The sequence below is a fragment of the Athene cunicularia genome (genome assembly GCF_003259725.1).
Source record: "Athene cunicularia isolate RWA chromosome 9 unlocalized genomic scaffold, athCun1 chr9_part1, whole genome shotgun sequence".
Classification (NCBI taxonomy): Eukaryota; Metazoa; Chordata; class Aves; order Strigiformes; family Strigidae; genus Athene; species Athene cunicularia.
Window position 1 is genome coordinate 14,303,450 of NW_020799110.1, and position 27,842 is coordinate 14,331,291.

At 36.2% G+C, this 27,842-nt stretch overlaps 1 protein-coding gene across 2 annotated transcripts in view; it reads right to left on the reverse strand.

Moving 5' to 3' along the window:
• The window catches only part of ATP13A3 (ATPase 13A3), a 60,622-nt gene that overhangs the window by 22,507 nt on the left and 10,273 nt on the right, over window positions 1–27,842 (reverse strand). For both annotated transcript variants that reach the window (XM_026854825.1, XM_026854824.1), the window contains exons 2-12: window positions 16,312–16,405; window positions 14,152–14,325; window positions 13,183–13,353; window positions 12,799–12,869; window positions 9,120–9,200; window positions 7,357–7,426; window positions 6,372–6,506; window positions 5,504–5,576; window positions 4,613–4,744; window positions 3,425–3,604; window positions 344–501 (exon numbers count right to left, since the gene is read on the reverse strand). In XM_026854825.1, coding sequence (XP_026710626.1) covers window positions 344–501; window positions 3,425–3,604; window positions 4,613–4,744; window positions 5,504–5,576; window positions 6,372–6,506; window positions 7,357–7,426; window positions 9,120–9,200; window positions 12,799–12,869; window positions 13,183–13,353; window positions 14,152–14,325; window positions 16,312–16,405 — 1,339 coding nt within the window. The remainder of the gene's footprint in view (window positions 1–343; window positions 502–3,424; window positions 3,605–4,612; window positions 4,745–5,503; window positions 5,577–6,371; window positions 6,507–7,356; window positions 7,427–9,119; window positions 9,201–12,798; window positions 12,870–13,182; window positions 13,354–14,151; window positions 14,326–16,311; window positions 16,406–27,842) is intronic.

The following is a 27,842-nucleotide window of genomic DNA, read 5'->3' on the forward strand; positions in this document are numbered from 1 at the left end:
AGGATTTTTTTTTGCCTGCAGCATACTTTAGATGTGCTATATTCTGTTTCTTCCAAATGTTTATCAGTTAGATGGTAATCTTACATATAATAGAAATAAAATTCCAGTAATTGGGTCAATAGAAATTGAGGTAAACTCAAACTTCACTGTAATATATCCAAATTCTGCTTCTCTGCTGAATTTTGTTCTCAGCTTGTCTCTCTCATTCCATTGATACAAAATAAAGCAAACCAATTTTCACTTAAAAAAAATCAAATTACTTCTCACCATCTGAAGTATGTCAGAAATCATGATCAACTCTTTTCTAAAATAAGATGTTTCTGGACCAGAAATTAAATCATACCTCATTTAAGATGCTATTGACAACCGTGTAAAGAAATCCAATGCCTGCCACCACCACCAGAGACAGAAGAAACAAATAGGCATCTCTGTAGAGTTTAAAATCAGTTGGCTTTGGATAGAGTATGGAACGAACAAGCTGTCCTTTAGCAGTACTAAAGCCTAGAAAATAGTAGTAAGTTATTATTAAAAGTACAAACAAGAGCAAAGCTATTCAAATATATTAAAAACCTCAATGAAACCCTTAAGCTACTCATTTCATTAAGAGTGTTTCTCAATATACAGTAACAGATGTTTTGCAATACTATAATTAAGGTGCTTCAAAATTGTACATGCACATTATACTAAGTACTTTTATGGCAAGGACATGCAGCTGATGCAAATGAACCCCTCTTCCACAGCAGCAGTAAACCCTCAAATGGTTTGGATTGGAAAAGAGTTTGTTGTACTGCATTTTGTCCCTCAGAGTGCAGAGCTAGTGGGTATATTTATTAGTTCTCTAATTAAGCCAGGCCTTGCAAAAAGAAAATAACTTATTCATAGAGTCCCAAGTGTAAGCACTTAAATGGAAAGTCTCTGTAAGCTTGACAGCCAGAAAGAAAGATTCAGAAACAACTGCAGTACAGAATCATCTACCTTTTGGTGAAACCCATCCCTTGATCTCATTTTGCCACCTAAACTAGGACACTAGACTTCTAAGGGTCTCAAGTCAGCCAATAGATAACTTGAGATCTGCCTTGAAACTTCGCTTCAACATGTGAAGAGGCCAACACCAGTGCTCAATTTTGTATGTCCAAAACATTTTTTACCTGCTTAGACTTCAAATTCTGCTACTACAACCTCATTATCAATGTTAGGTCTGCTGGTATTAGGGACAGCTGCTTGGCAGCTTTCTCGGTCTGCAAGCCATCACAGCAAAGACTAAGCCCTCCACACTGGTATCTGGCATACATGGTTCTGTCAGAACAAAGCAGCTATTGCATCAGTCTTGAAGAGGAGTAGTTCATCGAAGAATGAGGCGTGAAGCCTCCAGGCTTTGAATGTGCTACTGCAAAATACAAACCATGGGCCTGTTTAGAGAAGTTCAGCATGTCAGTATGTACTCGAGTATTTAGTCATGAATGCGCTGTAATTTGCAACAGCAGTCAAAAAGAAAAAAAAAAATCAGAACTACTTTTGATTTTTTTAATGGTTTTGCAGAATGTTCTGTAGCTGCACAGGCTAGAACACACTAGGGTAAAACAATAAATGAAAACCTCATGTGATGTCTTAAGAACACACTGGACACACAGGTAGCTTCAGTGAACCTTTCTATTCTCTAAAAAAATTACCAGTTTTGAATTCTTTACAATTACAATAGGAACCACGACATACACACTAACATATCCATAAACTGAATTTCAGCAGGAAAAAAAATATATTTAGTTCATCAGTATTTTATGCATATTTCAGCTGTAACCTCAAATATTTCATATTAAAGATTTAACTCTGAGGAGTATTGTGAGTACAGTCCCAGCAGACCAACCATACCCTGATTTATGACAAGATGAAGACTACATGTCTTTGCACACAACCATATGGAGTTCTGCTCTCCTAGAATTATTTTAAGGACTAAATTTGCTAGTATCTTCAATTTTGTGGCACCCCCTCCCTCAGATAAAGGGGTTTTTACTTTTATCTCACTAGATGAGAATTACTTTAGTTCTTACTATCAGACATCTTCGGAGCAAGAAGCTACAAGTGCTGTGACATCTATCCAGTTCTCTGGAGTGGGACATTACCTACTTGCCTAAAAGCCATCCCTGTAAACCAGACAGAACAGAGAGGATTTTATATTCCTTTACTCCTCTCTACATGTATTACAGTCATAGCAGGAAAAGTGTACTTGTCCATATGTAAAATCTGAACAAGGTCCACAGAGCTAAATTCATCTTGTTTACAACTTAGGAGCTAACTCTGACCTGTCATGTGCAAAGAGTAGGTAAAAAAATTACTTCAGATGTCAGGGCAGTAGGACTCTGTGTTGGAAGCAATTGCAATTCTCCTTGCAAGAGTTCCAAACCCTGGTTTCAGACTTCGGCAAAAAAAAGCATTACCCTTCTTGCAGAGTAGAAGAAATAAGTCTTCAGCAGTTCTTTTCTATTGCTGTTTTGGAACTCATATGTGTATATACACCTCAGGCTGGGCACATAAAACCTCTTATTTAAGAAACAACAGAATTGGAGATGGATATTGAAGGGGAGGTGTGTTCAAGAAAAGGAAAATATTCTTTGAAAAAATACTAATAAAAGCCTCTAGAAAGACATTAATGAATTTAATCAAAACCAGAACATTTACTGCGAAAACAGACTAAAAGAAGGTGAAGAGAAGAAACCAGAGAAGGAAGAGGTTTATTAGGATGAAGTTACTTGTAGGAAGACTTGCTTTAAGTAGTATTCTAGTCAATGTAGTCAAATTTATTCTATCCAATTCTACTGGAGCTTGGATTATAGCTTACATTCATCTATTTGTGGTGATTTTCTTAAGACCATCCTTACAAAGCAGAATCCTGCAACTACTTTACTCTGTGCAATTGTTTTTAATAGAACATCTGTATTATCTAAAACCAAACTTAACATACTAGTATAAATAAGCACTTCCATAGAAAGAGCTAGATTGAACACATTTTTTAAGCAAATGTTATGTGCTCTGAGAAAACTATGGACAAAGAAAAACATTTGACATCGCCAGTGCCTCCACTAAAATAAGCCATTTCCCACTGCCCACGCAATCCAATAGTATGACAAACCTTTTCAAAGAGGCATATGTAGTTCAACCAAACCAACCATAAAAGACATCTAAAGGACTTGAAAATGCATTCCAGTAAGTTTTAAAATGATGATAAAGACTAATTCACTTTCTTTTTTGCCAACTGATACTCTCCAGGCCATCATCTGGTTCTATTACTGTAGTAAGACATTTATCAAATGAGTATGCCCCAAATAATTTATTCAAGCTTAGCAACATTCAACACAATACTCCAAAGTATCAGTTGACATACACCTACAAAAGCAAGTAGTCATTAACAAGTGATAACAATCAATACCTGTTCTCACTACTAGAGCTTTGACCAATTCTCCAGTATAAAAACGGGTTTGAATGACATTGGTTCCACAGAACAAAGTATGCCGTTTATGCACTTCTGGACTGTATATTTCATCTCCCATTGCTTTTGGATATTCTGAAGGATTTGGTAGATTTATCTTTGTGACAGGAACACTTTCACCTTAAAAGCAAAAAGGGTCTCTAAGCAAGATCAAGTAAGAACAGGCATTTTTCCTTCAAAACTTCAAGTAGAACAACATAATCTCACTTCATCAGCACAGAAGCAGACATGGAAGAAGTCACCTTCCTTTCACCATGTTATAAGGCAGTCTCTCACCTATTAGCCACAGTTCACCAGATTCCTTATCCAAATCTATTTAATTCTGTTTGTTATTCATCAATACAGACTTTATGCCTCTTACTTCAAATCAGATAGGTGTAAAACACAGTTCATTGAAAGAAAACAGAACAAGCTTCCTTCTCCTGCTTTAAGGCATCATCTACCTTTACTCAGAAAAACTAGAAGATGAAGAAAACTATCTTCAGTTCCTTTGGTGACTGAGTACACTGCAATCAATTTTTATCATTTACTAGCAACAGCAGAAAGCTTAAGTATATTCAAAGAATTGAACATGATAAAACACACAATTGTTGAACTACTATTTTCTAAATGCTGCCAGTTTAGACAGATTATCCTAGGAATAACAAAAAGTCCATCCTATTCACTGAAGCTATCCTTCAAATACATCAGGTCTCCAGTTTCAGAGTATACAGGCACAACGTGAAATAGTAATTTATGTTCTTAAATAAAGCAGCACATTCTACTCACTACCTTCATTCTTGGAAGCAGCTAAAAAGTTTGGGCAAAAAATTTCTGGAGAAACATACTGCAGAACTCAGTCTGCCCTGAGAACACCAAGTCAAGAGGCAGGAAGACAAACTATCAAGAAAACTTTTCAGCAAGAAACCATCACTCATTTTTAGAGTTGCCAAGCAGTACCAGTTAGCTGTTGCAGATACGTACTTGTGTTCCGCTTAAGTACTTAGGAGCATGTGTCATCGCAAAAACATACACATTTCAAGGAAAATAAACATATCCATTTCTGCTAGAACATACTGCAAGTTAAGCATGCACACAGGTATAAACTAATACGCTTAGCCACGCAAAACTGTGTCAAGTTTACTTTACCTGTTAACATACTTTCATTTACAATGCAAGTACCACTGAGAAGTACCGCATCACAGGGCATAATTGTCCCATTAGATGGAATCAACATGATATCTCCAGGCACAAGGTCGGTGGAAAGGATTTCTTCTATTTCTGAGTAGTAAAACACAAAATAGTTTACCTGAAAATAGCCATCATCTACAAAACCTGACAGAGATCCTCATGGCCAAGATTCAGGTGGTGACAATTCAGATATACTCTATTTCATTAATGGCATTATGAAGAGTTTTTGAAAAGATAAGGAAAAAGCCACTGATAAACCCAATTCCATCATAGATTAAACTCTAGACCATGTGGATATAGTTTATCATAATAAATGAAAGGAATAAAGCTTGTACAGAAGATATTAACAATTAACTACAGTATAGCTTCAGTACAAAGACACAAGTCCAACACAAATGTATGTCTCACAAAAGAGTATCTCACACCACAACCTAACCATCTTCAACTATTATGGTATCCAAATGACCAAAAGTCCAGAAATCAACTTGCAGCCCCTGCTGGGTAATAAACTGTAATGGAAATCCCATGCATGCATGTCTTTAAGCCAAGAAAGAAACTACAATGACAGTTATATATCTGGAGTTGTAGATAATGAGAAACAGGAATAGGACAAGCACCTCATCTAGAGCAAACCTGATACTCACTAAAAATATCATCTAGAAAGATAATCCTGAACAGATGATTATTCTGTCTAAATTCCACTTTGCAACTTCTCCTCTTCCCATGCTATTTCGCTAAGAAATGCAAGCATTTCAAGCTGATCAAAGAAAGAACAGATGAACACGACCTTTGCACTTCTACTTAATGAACAGTTTAAACTCAGCCTTCCAAACCACCTGTGAAATTTACCTTGGTTTCCTCTGCAGACAGAAACCCTGACAATGCTGTGAGCTGCTACCATGTCATGTAACATAACATATTGCTGCAAAGGGGAGAAAACAGTTTATTATTTAAAAGCACAGGTTGTTTTCTTCTAAACGTACATTCTATCTCTACAAGTAGAAGTGATGAGATTCTTTATTAACATTCTTTTACAACAGATGTTACTCGAAACATTCTCTTGAACATAGTTTAGGAAATCAACAGGAAAATAAAGTTTTAGTGCATCAGCCTCTACAGGTTCCTACTTCTAACAGCATTCTGGAAGCAAATTCACATTGCCATGCAAAATTTTTAAAAAACATGTAGTCATTAATACACATAAGTAAAAACTGCAGTAGTTGTGTGAATTTGGATTAATGTAAAATATTTTTTTTGTCTCTGGTCTGAATTCAGAGAATGCAGTTTAAGGATAATTACTACTTTAATTTCCATCAGCTATTATGAAGTCTCCAAAGAAAAATGCATCACCAATTTAACAATCCACACGTTTGGCTGGTGCTCAATTTTGTTAAACTTTGTTTCAAACAGTGCAAGATGAAATCACTAATGTCAACACAACTCGATACATAAACTTGTGCTCAGGTTTTATTTACGTGAGGTAGTGTTTCTTTTATCTGAGGTCAACCTACTGATTTCAACAGCATGGAAAATCTGCAGAGACGGGTCTCAAAGAGAACTGTAAATCCAAATTCTTGCAGCTCAAAAAGGGAAGACCCATAACAATATTCTACATGCATACCTCTGAAAAATTTTTGAAGATTTGTAGGCAATTTCACATCAAAATAAACTAATAAGTAAAAAGCTGAAAAGATGCATCTGTTTTCTTTGCACTTACCTTTCTAATGGTGTAGAGTGAGCTAACAATGGATATTACAGACATGATCACAATTGCTAATGCATAGTAGTGATACTCATCAGTGATCCACAATATCACACTGAACAACTGAAAAATGTAAAAAGGGTTGAGAACCTAGAAGAGTGACAGAACATTGAAGTTACACCAAAAGGTCACAAGCATTCTCCATCAGAAGAGAGTCAGAATCATCCTTCTCCTCCATGGAGGAGAAAACCCCTCAGTTCATTACATACAATGTTTTTGTCTCTTTTGACAATTTCACTACATACTCAGCCCATCAAAAACACAGTTCTCACTAATACAAGAATACATACTTTTAAGACTGCATTTTTCCCTACACCTCAAAGCAAAATGATAGGAACATCTGTTGCACCTTGTTACATTCTTGAATTAATATGGATGTTATTATCTATTGCTAATTAATAAATACACTGACACCTCAAGCTCTTACTCCATTAGTTTAGGTTGGAGAGTTCCTTTGTTCAAAAGTTTCTACCATGCATTATTATAGCACATGGATAAACAAGTCAATTATTCAAACCCACCTGATAAAAGGAAAATGGAACAAATCCAACAAAAAATGTATGCAAAATCACATTTGATGCATTGTGTATGCTGTAATATATAATCCCTGGGCTGATAATGGAGAACACTACTGGTCATTTTATGTTCGAAATTAACAATAAAAAATAAGATACATATCGCTTCAAAGAATTCTGACACATTTTCTAACATCCTTTTAAGGCACCAGGTTGTGAACTCTGAAGAGCTCATAGTTAAGGTCTCTTTAGATTGGAGAGCTCAAAAAATAAATGTCCATATCATTTTGCTTTATATTGCTGGGCTCTGGGGGAAGGTTTCTGTTTTACATGATTACTCACAGACCAATCCAACAGTCATTGTTCTTTAATTAGCTTTTAATTATATACTTTTTTAAAAAAATTTGCTGAAGAAAAGATCTTACCTCCTTAATCAGAAGCTTAAAAATGGAAGGCACTTTCACAGCAATTTCATTTACTCCATAGAATGCTTTTCTGCATTAAAAAAAAAATTAAGACAGTTAATTTTATTAGAAATCTTATTCACTTCAAAGTAATTCCATTAATATGAGAAAGTATAAAATATTACTTCATCTGTAGCTCCTTTTATTTATCATACTGATTCAAAAGGTGTTTATCAGGAAACATTTACCCAGTGAAGTGTTCCAATGCAAAGATAATAATTTTATATTTCAATTTAAACTGTAATTTAATTTTTGGGTTCTTTCAAAATTAGATTTTCCTGTAAACTGTGTAAAGGTCCAATGTTATTAAACATGTAATTCTGAAAGGCAATATGGGGTTGTCATTAAATTAAGCTCAAACAAGTGTTAACTCTTACTCTGCAGTAAGAGACTGTTTTTATGGTTCTGTATCTTAGCTTTATCCTTAGGATGGAGAAAGGCAAATTATGAAGGGGGAACAAGAAACTAACCTCTGATTGGATGTGAGCTGGTTAAATGACACTGACATGAAGAAGCCTTTAAAGGATGTTCTTCAAGAAAAAGCTTTTATTGTAGGAAAAGATACAAACTGACAGAAAGTGGGATGATGAGCAAGCAAATGCTTCCATATTTTACAACTCTAAGAAGGTCTCATTTGCAAAAAACAGCCAGGAATGCCACAGAAGCCAAACTATAATAAATAGGCACATCAATAATTAAGTACATATTGCAGCTTGCTGTTCACATTTGAGCACTAAGAAATCCCTGAACTACACACCATTAAAGTTACATTTTAAATGTTTTTTTCTAAACTAAGTTCTTCCTGTGCACTTGTGTCCCTTGACAGTTATATTTACACTAAAATGGCATGTTAGAGAACTAACTTTTTACCCCCCAGTTATTTTTTGCCAAATGGAATTAAAAGAAAAAGCAGGGAATGCCTTTGGCCCCAGCAAGCTATGGGACACACCTGTGACACTAACTAAGCTTTTAAAATTAAAGCCAAAGTCCTGAGACCTGGGAGGTTTCAGCCCGATCTTCCTAAAATAAGAAATGAGTTACAGTGCAGGCTAAGTTTGCTGCTTCCTGGTATCCAATATTCCTTCTCAGCCATCTAGCACACTATCCCCTCTCTCACAATGACCAAGGATGGGAAAGAAACCAAGAAGCAACAGAGTGATCTCCCTCAGCGTTTCCTTCAGCAATCTGCATCTTGAGACTAATAAGAATCTAAAGAACTCCTCATGGACTTTTCCACTCAGATTCAGTCTATTTGTCTCTGAACTGATACATACCCTTCAACAATGACAATAAGTTAACGGTGACATTTATGTCACTTAAAGGTGAGTTATGTGGAAAAAAACCCCTACTTTGTTTTACATCAACTGTCAAATTTCACTGTATACCTGCCAACATGGTTGAAAACATAACTGCTTGCTATTCAGTTCGTACACTTATTTCAAAATGATAAGTAGTAAATATGATTTCAGAAATATATTCTGAATTACTTTAAGCAACACTTCTAATTCCCACAGTCAGTGTAGCTTGAGAAAAGTCAACACTATCAGAGTCTAGTTCCTACTCAATGCATAGGTAAGAAAAACAAGAATTTCATACATCTAACAGCCTTCTTTGAAGAAGCCTGTCTGTAAACACTAGTCACTCAACTGTCTTCTAACTTTGCTGACATTGTGAGCACAGGTAATGGAACAAAACCACTCTTCCCTCAATTACTATAATATTACCTGTAATCATGCATTCCCTTTGTCAGTCCTGTGCTGTGTTCATTATGAATTGAAGAACAGAACGTAGATTCATCTAGACCTCTAAAGGAAAAAGTCAGTAAGTTATTTAAGAAACTTTGTATTTAAGTATTCAGTAACACAAAAGAGCTAGGTCTTTGTTATACTGTATTATAAAAGAACAAAGTCTACAGATTAATGTCTGTCTAGCTATTTTTGTCACAGCTGCAGATACCAGAGATGTTAAAAGAAGTCCTCTTGTTGACATGTCTTACTCCATAGGACAGTCATATCTACTTCAACCAAAATTAAGGTACACTTAAAACTGAAGTAAAAGACTAGCTTAACTAGTATTCAAAGGCCTCTAAAAAGAAAAAGTAAGCACGTTTTTTAAAACATTATATGAAATCAATATGGATTAGTATTTCTTCAGATTATCTTTTGTCTCTAGTAATGGAAGCATTTTAGAAGCTACTGAATCGATTTTACTGAAGCTATTTTGCAGCATTTCGCTATCAAAATTTTATCCATGACTAGGTAAAGTACAGCCTACATTAAGTATTTCCTTATCATTCATCTTCACAGGACTTTTCTACATGCTGTGAAAGCATATGCTATAATTTAGAAGATCTACAGATAGCAGGCACACCTGAAACATCATTATGTTTACTGCTGTGGGATCATTTCAACTACTAAACTCAGTAAATGAGATATATCATGCACAATATCCAGGCATTTTCTAGCAGACATACTTTGAATGCACCAGGCATACTTTGAATGCACCAGAAAATATCATTACCTTCCAAAAGGCTTTCACAGTTGCCATTACAAAACTAGCACTATTCAACACAATTCTTATTAATATTGGATATCTATTAAGTTATCTACTGAAAAGGATTCAGAGTTGTCCCAGCTAAGAAAAAACCTCTTTATTGTGCATATACAGTAACAATTATTTCCATTCTCTAGAACACAGGGAAAATTTTAAACATCGTCACTATTGCAAAGGTCAGGACCACGTGTCTGCCAACTTTTTGTAAAAGAACAGAAGGTGAAAATGTTAATGTGTTCACCTGGCCATAGGCCTACGAGGTTTCCCTAAAATTTTTCAAGTTCAAGGATTTCAAAATTACAATTTTTAGATTAATAAAAATATAATTCTCTGAATAACTGTGCCTTTCTCCCCATTCTATCCCAAATGATTCAATTTTTCTTTTCCTGAACAAAAAGGAACATAACAGTGTGTTTAAGAAGGGTCCTAAAACTAAGTATGGTATGCAACTATGAATACCTATCTGTGTAATGTCCATGCAAAGACAAAGCTTCTAGCAGGATATCATTTGCTTTTTACAGTACTGTTACAGTACTGAATTCCCAGGCCATTTAAAAAAAAAAAAAAAAATCCCTGCGTGCACACAGTTTATTACATAAAGCACTCATCAACTCCAAGATTCCGTTGACACCAGCTAAAACAAAACAGACATACAAGGTCAAAGTTGCATCCTATTTGGCTATGTGACCAAGTCTGATTTAGTTTAAGAACAATTACACTTGCATTTCCTGTGTTTGAAACTGTAATCTTAATATTACATTATTATAAAAAGAACAATGGTACAAAAGCAAGCTCTCGTAAGTGAATTAGTTGCCCAAGAAATCTTAATTTGCCTCCCTTCTGTACTGTGCTAAGTCTTTAATTATGTGACCAAACTGTTCTGTCTCTGGATACTTGCACAATTAACTGCATAGAGTGAATCTATCTTCACGATGCATTACTGCACTTAGATCACAACTACAACTATTATGTTGCTTGCCTTATGGACTTTAAGGCCCTCATCTCATATACCCTCTATTTACAAGCATTAGCTTGATTCTCTGCCATGTTATGAGCTAATACCAATTCCTGGGTTGTACATAAACTCAAGAGGAGATTAAGAAAATGAAGGACAAGTTTTTAAGACTTCTTTCCAGAATATTATCATTCATAAATTCAGCTATTATTTCACAGGTGATATCTAGTACTTCACTACATGATCATACCTACTTCACTTTGAAGTTACAGCAAACTCTCATTCTTATTTGACCTTGTGCAAAAGTGACTGAGTACTCTGCCTGTATTGGGCATGTCTCGGATCCAGCTGTTTCTCCTCTTCATCATCCAATTGCTAAATAATAGTGTCCAGCTCAGCTACAGTACCTGACTAAACAAGTGGTCAGGCTCAGTTGTCGTTAATACATCAAACAAATGAAAGTTTGGCATATCAGCAAGAATGTGATTGAATAAATGCTCACATAACTTCACAGGCATATTTGAGATTTTTCCAGGGCTTATAAATTGGCTGAGTTATCACAAGAACATCAAAAGGCACAGTCAAACAGCCAACAAAAGCCAAGTTTCAAGTCACTGCTTTAATGCTAAGGAATATTTTTTTTCTTAACATGTGGAGTCGTATGATTTTTTCCCATATCTGTTCTTAGAGTAAAAGTATAGTTTTTCAGGTTTTTTTAATCTCATCTGTGGGAAATATTCCCTTTGAACAGTTTAAATTAGCAACACTATATGCACGAAAACAAGACCCTGTAATGCAAAATGACAAGCATCACTACCTGAACCACTAATTCTTGAGAGGCTTAACATAAAAAATGCATACAAAGCTTTTAATTATTTACACATGAACAGAGACATTTCCACCCTCTCAGAGGAGTGGCTCAGTTTTGTAACTGCTTGTATATCACTTTAAATTGTTGCCATTGCTGATAACTTTCCATACTATTTGCACACACTTTTTTCAAAAAAGTAAGAAACATTTGCAGACTATGTTTCTTATTACAGAAATTTTGGCTGTTTTATTTTCCTTCAGTCACCGGCCATTAATTTTTCTATGTGTAGTGCTTGGACTTTTCCACATGATAGTTCGATGCAGTGAACATTGATTTAAGTTAAAAAGAGGTTATATTTCTGATCTGAACTTCTTATTTTAACAAGCAATTTTCAAAAACAGAGAAGCCTGTTTTCATTTAACTTGATAAGGCCTATAAGAAGGCCTTATCAGTAGCACCAGAAAAAAGAACTTTCTTCTTTAACCATCATGCGACAGTGCTGCTGGATAAAAGAAAATACAGTGCATCAAATTTAGTGAGCACGGCTAATACTGCCCACTGAAAGACATTTTCTTATCAATGAAAGACTTGGTTTTGTTACTGAAGAGTAACAAAAGAAGGATCAAATTCAGCTCAACTGGACTAAAATGTGGCAGCAGACCTACACAAAGGTGAGCAACAAGGACACTCCTTTTGGGTCTAGTTCAGCAGCAACACAAAACATGTAATTTATTCCATCAGAAATAAATTTTTTAAGAGTTTATAGAAGGAGAACTACTGTCTATAAACAGGTGCTCTAATTCTCAAATGACACTTCAAGAACAGGCAAAAATCCTGCAGAGGCATGCAGCCTGTCACTCTATACGAATCATGCTTGATAAAGGTAGATTAAACAAATACCTTCCTTCCAAAGGGGCACCAAGTTAAAATCTCCCTGCTCTCACTATGGTTTAAACAAAGACTCAATGAGCTAAAACAGCTGGTCAGAATATGATACTGATTTTCACCACATTCTTAGGCATGCTATTGTACTTTTTTTAAAATGAATTTTGAAGCACGACACAAAAGAAAAAAGTATTCTTACCGTACAACATCAAAATTTTGAACTGAATCATTCCAGAAATACTTCACACTGTGGTGTGTGAAATAACGAATCTATAATGGTAACAGACATAGATATTATATTAGCACCACTTAAAACCTCTTCCGACTTTATCCTGGAGTGACGGAAAGTGAATTTAGAAACACTCCATTGAAAAATGAAGTTTTCTTTCAAAATAATCTTTCTAGAATTCCATAATTTCCAGTTACAGGTTATTGAGGAAAAGATTTGTGCTCCACCCCAAGAACAAGTGAGCCTTTTAGTCAAAAGTAGCAGCTTATGTGTACTGTATTGTGGCATGTTTATTCTAGATACTACTTGAGATACTTTGAAAATTAGCAGCTGTAGTATTGCAGGTTTACTTACCGGCAAATATTTTTTCAAATCATTTTTATTCTCTTCTGCAGCAGATTCACAGAAATGAACAGCATGGCCATTTGAAACCTTGTGTACAATAGGGTTAGGATTCTGTAAAGGATTGGCTCCCAAAGAAGGCATAATGCGAACCTTTGCACAAAACCATATCTTGAATTCATCCTTAAAAAGAGGGGAAAAAAATTATTTGATTGAAACGTTATTGAAACAGCATCGTACAACAATAGCTGTAGCAAAACTTGTCAACAACAGATGACAGATTAGTAGAGCCCATACACATAACTACAGAAGATATTCCCAAGTTAGTATCAGCTACCTTAAGAATACATTTTCTTTCCACAATTCTGAAAACATATTTTGTAAGGAATTTTATTTTTAAAGCAATGAGTCTTGATACTTGAATTTTTACATCTTCAGCCCTTCATAATTTATTATAGTTGTCCCACAGTAGGAGGAACTATGGGATTCCTATGCATTCAGCTGCACTACCCTGCAACGCCAAATAAATGAGTACTTAACACAAGATCATAACCAGGGACTGTGCACAGTAACTATGGAGGAAGAAAGCCACTTTAAATCAAACCACACCTGGGTCCACAGTTACACCTTAATTCAACAAATGTGTCTTTCCTGAATGAGGGAGGGAAAACCTGAAAACCATGTTATCAGCTTATACCAACACAGTATCTGTTCTGTGAGTTTTGATGACAACAGCATTTGTGTATTTAATTCTTAAAATCCAAAAGCTAAAACTTTCTTTCTGCTATGCCCTCTGCAAACAGCTGTCAGTCTTCCCATAGGAGCAGGAAAGCTACGTACAGTACCAAGGAGCACAGTTCTGCAGTGCTGTAAAACAAAATCACATCTACATTGAAGGCAAGGATTTGTGTATCTTAACAAGCAGCAAAGGGATGTGAAACTACTGCAAACTGGAAGCAGCACATCCTCTCATAGACTTACAGTTGTTCTCAGCAGAACCACTTCACAGTCTCTAAGTGTAGTCCTTTTGCATGTTGCTTTCACACGCCACTGAGGCATCCAGTAGAGGAGGAGGAGAAGAAAGCCACCAGAACAGATCACTCCTACAGTAACTAGCACCAACTTCCAACGACACAGATCATAACCACAGATCTCCTGCATGGAAACAGAAACAAATAACAAAGAGTGACCCTCTTTAATTGCTCTGACTTGGGAAGCCACCATTAATTTTTCATAAAGCATGGTATTTAAAGCGAATCAAATTTCAAAGCCATTTTCTCCTTTTTCTTTTCTGGGGGAAGGAAAGATTAAAAACTTAATACATTATGGGGAGGCAACAAAGAGGAGGACTGTTGTGCTCAGTCAGAAATCTAAACATCAGTAAAAGCCTCAGAAAGGCAGAGCATATGCATTGTTTACAACATTTAATTACAGGACCTGTCTCCTCTCTGCATTGCTCCCTAAGGACTTAGGTTGCAACACAGCCTGTCTTAACTCCCAGTGAACAACCACATTTTCCACCAGGACCATGACCTAGTAACAAGCCAACTAAGCAGTAAAGAACAAAAGCATATTTGATTTTGTCAAATGCTGATTTTATGAAGCATCTGATTAGCCAGCATACATAGTTCTGAATGCTAGCACAGCATTAGTTTTTGTTGCTAGAGGAATTTCATGTTTGGTAAACAAGCATGTAAATATTTATCAAACACTACTGTTTAGTAGAGAAACTGGCTTATTTTGCCTGTCATTTTAACAAGAAATGCTACTAAGGGATTATTAGAAACTGCAAGCCGCACTGTCAAAGGTTCTGTAACTTGCACCAGCTGGAAAAATCCTCTTCTCCCATTAAAAAACCCACAAAGTATTAAGTGTGCCTTGGTCAAAGGCAAGTACCAACTTAACCTGATGACAGCTAGGAAAAGAAAATAATTCAGTGACTTACTAGATGCTGTGTTACATTCCTGAGCTTCACATTACATCATTAGATTATATTTCCTGCTGCAAAAGGGCAATGAAATGGCCCATTGAGTCCCACCCACATTGTTCATACTGACACCAACTTTTTGCAAATTTTTTTTGTACTTTTCATTAAACACTATTAGAAATTGTTTAAACTCCTTTCCTAAGAAAAGGCTTTTCAACAAGTTTGTTTTGCAGCCTTCTTCAGCTGACAAGAAGAAGAGACAAAACCGTACTCTCACCCCCCAAAACACTGGAGTCAGTATTCACTCCTTTCCAATAAAAACAGGTGGATGAAAGACAGCAGGAGAGTTCAAAGCTTCTTTTGGGGCAAAACAAAATTATTTCTTACAAAAAGCATTTATTTTAGTGATCAGACCATAAGCATTTCAGTTTCATTTTTTATTGTAAGGTGTATTTGCCTACTCTCCATATTAAAGCTGGTCTAGTGAAGAGCAGCTTTTCCTAGCTGCACACACAAAGAAGTAACAAGGACATCAATTCACAGGAATCTACCATTTTTTAAAGCAAAAATCGCTATATGTCCCAGATATTTTCTGCTGTCTCTAGAATGGGCTAGAAATTTAAAGACCAGCTGCCACTGCTTTCCTGTCCAAGCTAACTGCTGTATCTTCCAGGACAATAATAAGAGATATCATTGCTCTAGTAGGAAGCAAAGTTTGTGTACTACCAAATACCCACAAAACTGTTTGACATGTTTTAGGGAGTTGATCTTATTTGCATAAATATGAATATGCAAGAGTATGCAGAGGACAGTCTGATTATGAAGCGCTAATCTGTTTTAAATGACAAGAAAAAAGCTCTAAGATTTGGAGAAAAGAAAGAAAAACCAAAAACTTTGCTGCCATTTTCCTTTAAAAAGCAAAAAGCTGTTTAAGTACCAAAATCTTATATCTGTTGGACTACTGACCTCAAGGTACCCAACCCAGAACTTTTGCAAAGGTTTTCAACAAAAACATTCCTCATACCAATACTAGATTTCTGGTATTTGATAGATTTTTGGTATTAACCAAAAGAATATTATCAAGGGTAACCTTATAAAATCGCTAAATTCATTTAAACTGAGACAGTCCACTTCCTAGTGTGCTATGCCCCATTTAGAAAGAAAACCATAAAGTTTCTTTCACTGTATAAAAATAGACAAACAGAATTAATTACCATCTCCTCCTCCTCTGCTTTATTGACAAATTTCTTTTCTTCTTTCTCCATGTTTAGTACGATATGGAACTTCTCAACTTGAGATATGGAAGACCTTTAACAACAAAAATTAAAGATTGAAGCAACATTACTGATTTTATACCTAACTACCAGGTTGTTTTGAGTTATTTTCTGTAAGTGCATACACATAAAACACACTGACAACATAATATTGATCTTAAATTTGCACTGATACTAGTGTCCAGTAGTAATGACCCATGGAGGTCTACTAAAGCTTTAATATTGAACACTGGATGATTATAAGTGAAATATTGCAAAAACAACAGGCTCTGAAGGAGGGAAAGGAGCTTGTACTTGTACCAATTTAACTTCATACAATTAATTCTACATGCAGCAAACAGGTTTTGGTACATTTACATTCTACAAACTTCACAATGGAAACTAGTTAAAATTGAAAAAAAAAAAAGCTTAAAATTAGGTCAAGATTACACATTTCTAACATTCTATACTGTAATAACTCCAATCAGATGTTTTCAGAAGCTGGGCTATCCTCCTCAAGGAAAGACACTGTACCCCTGAGATGTGCATTTCTCATCTGAAGAAAAAAAAAGTATGTGCTAAAAATGTTTAGTCCCCAGTTTAATATTTCTAAAATCAAAATATGCTTAATGGTGGTCTTTCCAATTCTTTTACCATTCAGTCTTTATCAATTGGTTCATTTCTTACTGTAAATCTCATAGTTGCAAATCTTGAAGGGTCCTTTGAGTACAGATTATGATCACAAGTTTCATGAATAGGGCAAGGCATGAAAAAAACATGAAGTTGACTAAGAGATGAACATATTGCACACAGATCACTATTCCAATAGAGAAGAACTACAAACAAAAGGCTACAACATACTACAAGGTTCATCAGAAGCTTCAACATCACAAGAAGAAAATTAAAGATACCAAGCCAAAAAGCTAAATTTTTGAAATTAAAATTGTATCTAGCCTTCATTTGGGCACCACTGTACATGTTAATTGTACACAATTTATAATTAATGTGCCCATATTTGATTTCCACAGGGCTATTTACTATAGTTAAAACGACTGAATAGCCAGTGCTCACTGCCAAGGCATGGATTAACTATCATTCTCTGCACTGACATTGTAAAACCTTTGGTTTTATTTACTGCACATAGTATCTCACTGAGGACAGCACTTACTACCACAGCATATGAGCAGCCCTCAGATATTAAAGACTCACTGTCATAGCACAAGTAGTTATTGTAATTGACATTTTTCAAACAGAAGGCTGTTACAAAAAAAAAAAAATCAAGGTGAAAGCCATCCACTTAACTTCAGCTAAGCTGTCCATTGAAGACTAGGATGCCACTATTCAAAATACTTAGTACTAGGTAGCATTATGATAAAAGCACAACCATTACCAACTCTTTTGCTGTCATTAACTCCCAACACTTTCACAAATCAGATCACCAAACTTCAAGTCAGATCCTCTCCAAGCCAGCCCCTGGATCCATGCACTTGCATTCAGCAGCAATGCCAGCTTGCCAACTTCTAAAGGTCCTTCCTCCCAACTCCTGCAGTTTATCAACATCATCACATCCTCACGTGTTCTCTGCAAGCTACCACCTCCTTTCCAGTTAAGCCAACAAATGAAGCAGGAACCCAACAGAGAAGGTTTCCGTTGCTGCCCAAATCTGGATCTCCTCAGACATCTACCCTCACTGCTGAATAAGGTCCTTCCTAGTGGAAAAAACACTCACTCGAAGCAAAAAACTGTATCACAACACAGGCCTCAGTCACAGGTGAAAAACAACTTGGCACTTCATAAACTGAGTGCCTGATACAGCTTGTATTTGTTCTGCATGGAAGGAAGCGAATTTGATAACAACTGTCATCTTTGATAGAAATACCAGCTCACATGCTCCTTGCTTTAAGCTGAAAATTTTCTATTACTATCCAGTGCTGAACTATGAATACCTTTCTTACTGCAGATTAGTCTGGAAATTAAGCCAAATTATGTGCACTACTGATACTTCCTTATCTGTTACATAAGTCATGCAAGTTCTAAACAACATTTTTGTTTAAATTGCCACTTTTCTTCACTAAACAGCTTTTTATCCTTGGAAAGATATATATATATATAGATATAGATATATAGATATAGATATATATAAATTAAACCAGTTAAAATCTGTCCTAAACCTACAGAGGATTGCTGAGCAAGCTCCTGAGAACAATCTCTGAATTAATAACATTAAACAACTTCACGTACAGTATACAATCACATTTTCAGTCAAGAAGCCATGCAGACAGAAAAAGTTTTGTGTATTTACAGAATTATACTTCTAATATAGTTCACAGCTCCATGAGAGAATTATTAGATTTATCATACTTGAACTAGCCTGTTCTTAAACAAGCATGCATTTCCCCACTATAGTGTACCGCAACATCAAAAACAGCGCCTGCAGGCAAAACTCCAATCTTGATGAACATATCTAGCAACAACTGTACTTGATACAGGAAAGCACCAGGCAGCAAAATAAATACAAACAGCCTCAAGATCAATCAATCTCAACTGAGATTTCCATATGGCCAACACGTCAGAACAGGCACCTTATGGGACACTGCGGCAGCATGAGAGAGAAATGCAATTGCTCTAATTTAGGGCTGTTCCACAGCTAGTAAAGAGTGTTGAGCCGTTGGTCTGAAGAAGCATTAAGGGAAATCTCAGCACTGAGAGCACCAGCAATAATTCCTGTGATTCACTGAGTTCTTTGAACAGCTGGGTAGAGTCACACAGGGAATACACAAGGAGCATTAGGAGGTTATTTTTAACTCACATCATTATCTCCATCTGCATTATTTTATACAGACTCATTCACTGAGCAACATTCAGCTAGCACATACATTCTCAATATTTTACATACTGCCTGTAATTTTCCATGCTAAACTCAAACTCAAATCTCTAAAATAAGAGAACATCAGAGATTCTTTCCTTTTTTGATGGGTCACGATAATCATTACTATTCAGCAACGAACAGCACTTGTTCTCCAATCTTACCCCTTTTGGCACATTATCAGCCCAAGCTCATCATCAAGAGCTCAGACACATAACTGCTTTGGGTTTGTTTCTTACTGCCCTGCTGAAAGTTGGGGTTGAACACCACCACCATGGATGGGTTCCACAGGGCTGCCCTCTCTGGAGGTGACTTCAGGTAGCTTGCTTCAGACTGAGTAAAGTAGTAGCATCTCACCAATTCAGGGAGACTTTATCAATCAGCATTTGATCTTTACTTCTTTCTATAATATGGCAGAAAATTAGAAATATTTCAATACTTGAAAATTTAACTCAGTATTTAAATATAAGCCTTGGACTTTTCAGACTAAAAGGGAGTATGACATTTTACTAGTATTCCAATTGAAGTGAGGTTGAAATCCACGCAAAAGAAACAACAAACTCAGGAATATACAAATACAAAATGCCTCCGATGCAAGGGATGCCACTCAGTCTCTCTGTCACAAGTTCCCTGAAGTGAATAGCTAGAGAAGTCCTTTTCCCCTTTAACAAACTGAAAATAGCAACCAAAAAGCACTATTTATTCCTTTTGAAAAAGGGGGACAAAACCAATAGAAATGGTCAAAGTTACTGTCGCTCCACTGACATAATTTTTACACATTGAGCTACTGTATAGCTAAGCACAGAGCCAGAAAACTAGGAAATATCAAAAAGGTCTGTAAAAGAAATGCTGTTTGCCACTGAGACTAAGAGGATGAAACGATTTGCAACATTTTAGAACATAGGTATAAATTTAACAAATGGTGATCGGCTGAGCAGTGTCCAAACTGACTACTTCTAAGAGATACATTTGAATCAGAAGCTTAAACAGTAAATCTGCAACTCTGTAAAAAAAAAGTTTCAAAATTAAACTGCATTTGCTATTTCCCTCTGTCCTGAAGAGTATGTAGCTATGAGTAGGACAGCACCTGCAGTTTCAGATTTAAGTATTATTTTGGAGCTAAAGTAGATCACAAATTGGATCACTGAAGAAATGACAGCAGTGTACAGACCTTAAAACTACATGCATTCCCTGCAGTGAAGTTGCACTTTTTCTGAATTACTAAGCCAGTATCTTTTTGTTGATCTATCCTGATTGTTTAATCAGGATATCAAGCAGTTCTGCCAGAATACTTATAGGCAACACACATTAGTGTAGCAATAGTATAAAAAGTGCACATGAACTCATGGCATATTTATTAAGGAAAATGTTGTTAAAGAAAAAACTACAGTAAATCTCAATCAGTATGCCTGAAGAGTTCTGCAAGCCACACTTCTGAAGGACTACCAGCTTAGCTGAAGTCAGTTTTCTAATAGTTGACATAATTAACAAACTAGTTCAGTGCAAATTTTACCCTTCGAGTTTGATTTGAGGTGTGGAAATCAGAGATCTTCCCTCTGTTCTCAACATTTGTCCCGAATTCATAAACCTTAAAAACTAATTCTGCTTTTGTTGCCATCAGTTTATTCTTCCAGTTTTCCAGTTTAACTGGAAAGTTTTATAATTTCAAAAGAAAAATTCCAAGATCTGGAAAGACTAATTACAAAAGAAGAAAGTTTTGAAATTTCCTGCAGTCACTGGGTAACTTAAATACCAAGTTTCTCAGATGACAATATAATTTTGAAAGCTCAAGTCTTTACTTGTAAGTAAATCCATGTAAGGATATGCATTAAAAAAATTATCAAGTTCTTACATATACTTATGCCCTGTCATTATTCATCCGCTTAAAATATGCAAGTAAATAAGCTTACAAACTTTTATCTTAAACATTCCTTATTTTATTCTTTTCAGATATTTGTAAAAATCCTGAGATAACTAAAATAGTTTCTCTTACCAACAAGCAGTCCAGCAGCTGTCCTCTGCACTTGCTTTTGTTATCATGAGTTAGTGAGGCAGTTCTTAATAACTGAGACCCTATCTACAAGGGAAGTCCTGACAAATGAACTATTTTGTCTAAAATCTAAAAAAAGTCTCCAAGGGCTTTTCAAACTGTTATCAAAAGATTAACATATCAAAGAAAATTTGGCACTGCTTGGAATGCCTTTTTTTTTTTTTTTTCTCTCTTCCCTCCAGTGTGCCTGAACAATTGCAAGACTGTGGCTGGGCTGGCATGGAGGCTGCGCTTCCAGGCATCAGCCGACTGCTCCAGCTCCTTCTATTCAAACCACAAATGTCTCACCAGAAGCCTGCAGACAGTTTCAGGTCTATGCATGAGACCTGATACTATCTGGCCGGCTAAAAACATATGCTTCTGACCAAACCCTTCCTTGTATTACAGATGTTGTGAGTGAAGACAACACTCATGTTGAGGAGCTAATAGATGATAAAGACAGCAGTTAAAAAATACACACATTTCTCACTCTCAGAATTCTACTGCTTATCACTGAGCACAATGAAGCCACCACACACAGCAAATTAGACTGCCTGTGAGATCAAGTGCTACAAAGCTGAAATGAGTAACTTGGTCACTGCAGAAATAAGTTACTTTTCTGTACAGGACAGGGATCAGCAGCACTGCTGCAGTGAGAACACAAAGGGCTAATGAAAAGGTCTAGCAAAGCAGACAGGAAAAGCAAGACATGCATGAAAGAGGCCAAATTTTAAAAATCACCTATGTGCAGACATTATGTCAATCTTCCTCAGCTCCCTACATAATCACTAAATCATTAAATAAACCAAGCACCATAAACTTCTACAGGAAGAGAATTAAGACCAAAAAAAACTGACCTGTCCAGCAGAAGATCATGATATAGATCAAATATGAAGCACATTCCTGAAATCTGATCTAGTGTCTGAGTGACCTGTCTGGGTCTCCTGGGTCCAAAAGAATCCATTACAGTATCTTTAAGGGCTACTGAAAGACTAAATATCCTTTTCCAGAACTTATTTACAACAAATTCACCCTCCACTAAGAGACAAGACACTTCACCACTCTTGAGTTGAAAATTAAGTTTCTAAATGGCCTGATGTCACTGTAAGTCTTTTCATATTTCTGAATTATATAGTATCTGAAGTATGTTCTTAACTGTAGATAGTTCCTCTGGCACAGCAAACAGACATCTTATTCAACTATATCCTGACTAGCTGCCAAACCACAGAGAAAACACTTTTATTCTGAAAATATCAAACCAAACATTATTTTAGTCACCCAGAAATTAAACGTTTCTGCACTTCAGGGCCATACTCCAATCCTTTCAACCTAACAGGTAACACATACTACAAAGGCAGCGTTTACCACCAGGATTTATTCTTGTTCCAGGAACACACCATTCCCACACATGGAGAGCAGTTACCAAACCAAGTCCATTTTTCCACATATTATGGTAAAGGTTTTCAGTATTCATGCAATGGACCTATAGGCAGTAAGCAATTGCTTTACATCTACAGAACACCAACTAACACTCAATCTCTGCCATTCTAGCAGTTATGAAATTAAAAACTGAAGTAGTACTCAAACTAGAAGAGCAGTAACAGGTCAGGAAAATGTATAAAACTATCTTCTGAGAATACATTCAGTTTCAAAATACATCAGATTTCTTAGGAAAGATGAAAATGCACCCTGGGCTACAGTTGACCATTAGCAGAAGAGAATGGCAGTAAATTTTACAAAGCCATAGCCAAAGGAGAAGTGTATTCTTTTGCCCCTCCACAGAAGCCAGCTTTTCACATCACCCTACAAGGGCTGTGTATCAGGTGCTGCACGGCAGGACTTGGCACATCCAAGAAAACAGTGCTTTGGAAGACAGTTCTGCACTTGTACCTCAGGCCAAATGCCAAAAATTGTTCTGAATATTAAGTGTATTTCAAAATTTGTATGTTATAATATACCCATATTCATGTAAAACAAAGTACCTCTTATCTAACTACTAGCAGTAAAAAGAGTGAAAATGCTTCTTTAAAATCATTCCAGAAAGATTGAGAACTCTTTTCCCCCAGGCCACAGAAGCATTTCAAATTAGAAAAAAAAAAAAAAGGAAAAAAAACCCTGTTCTTGACTCAAAATCTCCTTTGCCATCCTGCTAACAAGACCTCCTGGTCTACACAACACTTGGCAGCACTGACCATGCAAAGCTGCACTCAATACGTCACTTTCAATGTGTGTGTAATATTTAATCTGATGTCAGAATTGCCAGCAGCCGATGAAAGAAGTTCTAGGTATAGCTTAACAGACCAGACTCTAGAAAAAGCACACTTTTAAATGGAGCTATAAAAAAAAAAAGGAAGTCTTATCAGCTATTACTACTTGAGCTTGCAGCTCCTGCCCATGCCAACTGCCAATGAGTACAATACCTGAAAAGTTGAATCTAAAAACACTGACTTCATTTAAAATGCATTGTACCAATAAATAAATGGACAGAGACATAAGACTAAGATGATGTAAAAAAATATATATTTTTAGGAGTACATTCTTCTCAAACCGTATCACATAATGTGCTGCACAATTAAAAAAATATGCAAACTGGAACAGAACATTTCAAGCTTTCAAGAGCTGAAACCAAAGCTTCTGCCCACAGTGTCTTGGACATAAGTCCCATATTTACCTTCCAGTTCTTCTCCTTTACATAAGGGGTCCTATTTCAGCATCTATGAAAATAACGTACCCAAAATTTCTCCACTGGCTGCTTTTGGAAAGATTGGCAGGACCTGCAGTCACTGAAAATTTTAAAAAGGCCATTTTTAAACAGACTTGCAATTACAAATGGCAGGAGTTGATTTTAAAGGCTGTAAGAATAAAATCCATGTTCTGACATCTTGTATGTTATCAGGATCCATCCATCCCTCACTCCTTAGTCCAGGTATCTTCTGAAAGAAAACAGCTTCCAAAGTCCCTTTTTATGGATTCTTACAGTCTTCAAGGAACTCATCAACACAGGTGTGCCCTGTACTGGGCCTTTCTGCACCTCTCATGTGCACCACTGTTGCCCCATCAACAGTGATAAGCTCCACTTAATATCTAGGACCACAGCCATGATTTGGGGCAGATGGCATTATGCTACACCATGGACTTGGAGGGATCCATACACCTGAGCTGCAGCACAATGCTAGAGACTTCTCATACCACATGTGAGAGCCCGTCTTTACCTGCCCCCAAAGTATGAAAGCCATGTCGCTCAGACCACTTCAAAACTGAAACAGATCCCTTCATATCTGACACAAAACTTAGCCAAAAGTCTGGGGATATCACATCTTTCTGACCATAAAAACCAAAGGTTATCACATTTTACTCCAACATACACAACGATAACCTTACATGTGTCATTTAAATTTCTTTTTAAAGCTTTCAGTATTATTTTAACATATCGATATTTTCACTAGTTTGTAGTTCACATGACAAACACAAAAGACACTCTCTTTCAGAAGCACCTTCAATCAGAGAAATGCACCTTACATCAATGGAAGCCGATGCAGTTTACAGTTCTCCAGTACCTTGTGGCTAAACCCTTCAATATGAAGTTATCCACATAATGTACAATAAATGTTTGGTAAGACATACAAGCTAAGAGAACTATGGAAGATCAAAAGTCCTCCAGCTATATTTTGAAAGGAGTTAAGGTTATAATTTGTACTACAAACAAAGCTTAACACTTTAGTCAACTAACCAAGCTCTAACAATAAGAATGACATAATAGTTTAATGAATACATGGAAATTTTACAAGTACACGAGCTAAGTTTTAACAAAGCCCTCCACTCAATACCTATTTTATCACTTCCCATCTTGGGCTTTCTGTTATAATGCAAGCTTTTGTTTCTGTGTTTAGGCTTAAGGAAGACCATTGTATCCAACAATCACCAAACCAAAATTGTATTTACATTTGTAGAGTGTATTCTTTGTAAAGTATACTTTTTGCAGGCTGCAATAGCAATTGCAATGTTTATAGTAGAATACATGCTACATTAAAGAAAGATAATTCTACATCTAACAATAAACTCAGTATCGCAATTCATCATCATAACAAAGTACTATAGCCAATACTATACTCAAAACTTACTAACTGGTCTTTGGATTGTTATTTTCAGACCATTTAAAAATTTGCTATTAATGCTGTAACAGCACATGCACAAATTGAAGGCCTGTTAGAAGAGAATTTTAGAAAGCAGTCATTCATATCAAGGACAACTAGTTGAGCACTTCACCACCTCATCTTCCCAGTATCTCACTTATTTCAAGCAGCAGCTATTTACATTACTGAAAGTTTTCAATTGATAAATCAAGCACCGAAATTCAAAATTGCCCAAAGCTTGTTCCCACTCTCAGGCACACAGAAATACAGTCTTTCCTTGTTTCTTTTTTAGATTTCTGGATCTCCTACCTGGCTGCCATGAGGGAATGAAGATCTGTCCCACAGTCAGGGAATCCAACACAGCATACATTTTAGATGCTTATTGTTTCTTTCCTCTCTTGGAAGAGTATACTAGACATTTGGGTTAGAATTCACAGACTTTGACAACAGGGACAATGAAATGTTTTATTTATTCTTGGAAAAGAAAGTTAAGCTGTTTCAAACTCCTTGGGTAAGGCATGGCGCCATTACACCCACCACTGAGCACTGAAACTGTTTCCAAAAAGACATTCCTTTCTTGCATGGAGCGCGAACTTTACTCAGTCCTTCTATTTGATTAAATAACCAGGACTATTATGGTCAGATAATGGAGATGGCAAAGATGCCCCATCCCAGCAGCAAGAGAACTGCAACTATTTTAGCGGAGAATTGGGAATTTGAAGACCCAGGTCCAGCAACAATGGGTCCTTTCAAGGAAGCATTTCCCCTCAGGGGCTGTGCCAAGAGCCCAACCTTTCCTGTGTGGCTGCCGCCTTATTGTGCAATGTAGAGTATCTGCTTCCTGGGATATATTTGCTTTTGTAGTATGGATGCTCAGTAAAAGGAGGCAATGACTTTTTTTCCTCTTCCTCTTAAATTCCTGGAAAATATTTCTGAGGTTAACACAAGAACATTTGAATAAAATTTCTGTTCACCTACAAGAAGATCATCGAGCACAACCAGACTAATCACAAAAGAAGAACCTTCCTCTAAAGTTTAGACAATTAACTTTTTCCTCAAAAGCACATATAGTTGGCATACAGCTATGACTACAACTCAGTTAAGAGAACCAGTCATATTCATCATAAGCCAGCCATCTGCTTTAGCATCTTCCTTTTCTTTCCCATTGTAGGTATGACTTAGTACCTTCCATTGCTTTCAGCAGAGCATTCTGAGACAAAGCAGTAGTACTTCTTTACACTTTTACGAAGTCGTGATGTGAAACTTAAAGATTCTTTAAGTTTAACTATGTGACTGCTAAATGCACACAGAGTATCTTCCAGATTAACAGAAATGACATCAAATCATACTCACTTCTAAAAATTAATTCTCTAAGATCTACACATGCAAATAGGTTAAACTTCAGCACTTAGATGTGTTTTTTCTAATGTTTACTGAAAGTGCCATTTTTTAAAGTCATAATAAATTGATACAAAGCCTTAAGTATGTGGTGCATTCACTTTACTTAGATCAGAAACACTCCAAAGAAAGAGCTCTTCTTGTGTACAACCAATCCACCAATCAACAGAAATTTAGAGCTTTAGCAATTTGTCATGCATAGTATATCATATAACACTAAAAGTTGAAGGTTGTATCAAATAATTTAACATAATTTAAGATGTCAAGCAGGACAATTTGCCTTAATCAAATTCTAACAACAGAAAAATCTGCAAACAAGTTCCATTCAGAGATTAGACTGTTGTAGAGGACAACTTTCTTAGGCACAGGAATTTATACAGCCTGACATCTTAGCTCCTGAAAATGATCAGAACCACCACGAGGTACAATGAGAAAAGCAATGGAAAAAGTTCCAGTCTCTATGGCCATGAACAGAAGTTTGACAAAGACAAGAAGAAAACAGATGTACAGGACTGTAACATTTAATTCAATGCCTCCATGCCTGTCATGTAAACTTTGGCTGAGGTCCACCTAGCTACTATGTCTCAGCCATTCAGAACAGTCCTACAAACCCAGAAGATCTTTAGCAATCTAGTAAACAGTTATCCCTCAGAGAAGGACTTCTACAATCCATGAAATTAAATGAACTCACAGCAGTCTGCTACAATATGTTTCATCACTGCCTTAAATAGCTCAGTCTAAACGATACTTTGCAGCACCCCTTGGGAATGATTTCCACAGCACCAGCAGTAGGAGACATCTTCTGTATAATGGAAACAGACGCTGCAAAAATCTGACCCGTGATCTCCCTTCAAATGCTGTAATATTCTCAGCACCGATGACAGTCAGTAAAGGTCTTCAAATTCCCAGTAAACAACAGCTTTTGGTTATAGTCAACGTTTATCTCGTACACTTACCTAAAAGAACTTCTCCTTTAATGTATCAGGACTAAAGCAATATTTACATCAGCATTTGAGTGACTTTTTTTTAGTTTTCTTCTTTCCTAGACTATAAACTTTTTTGTAAC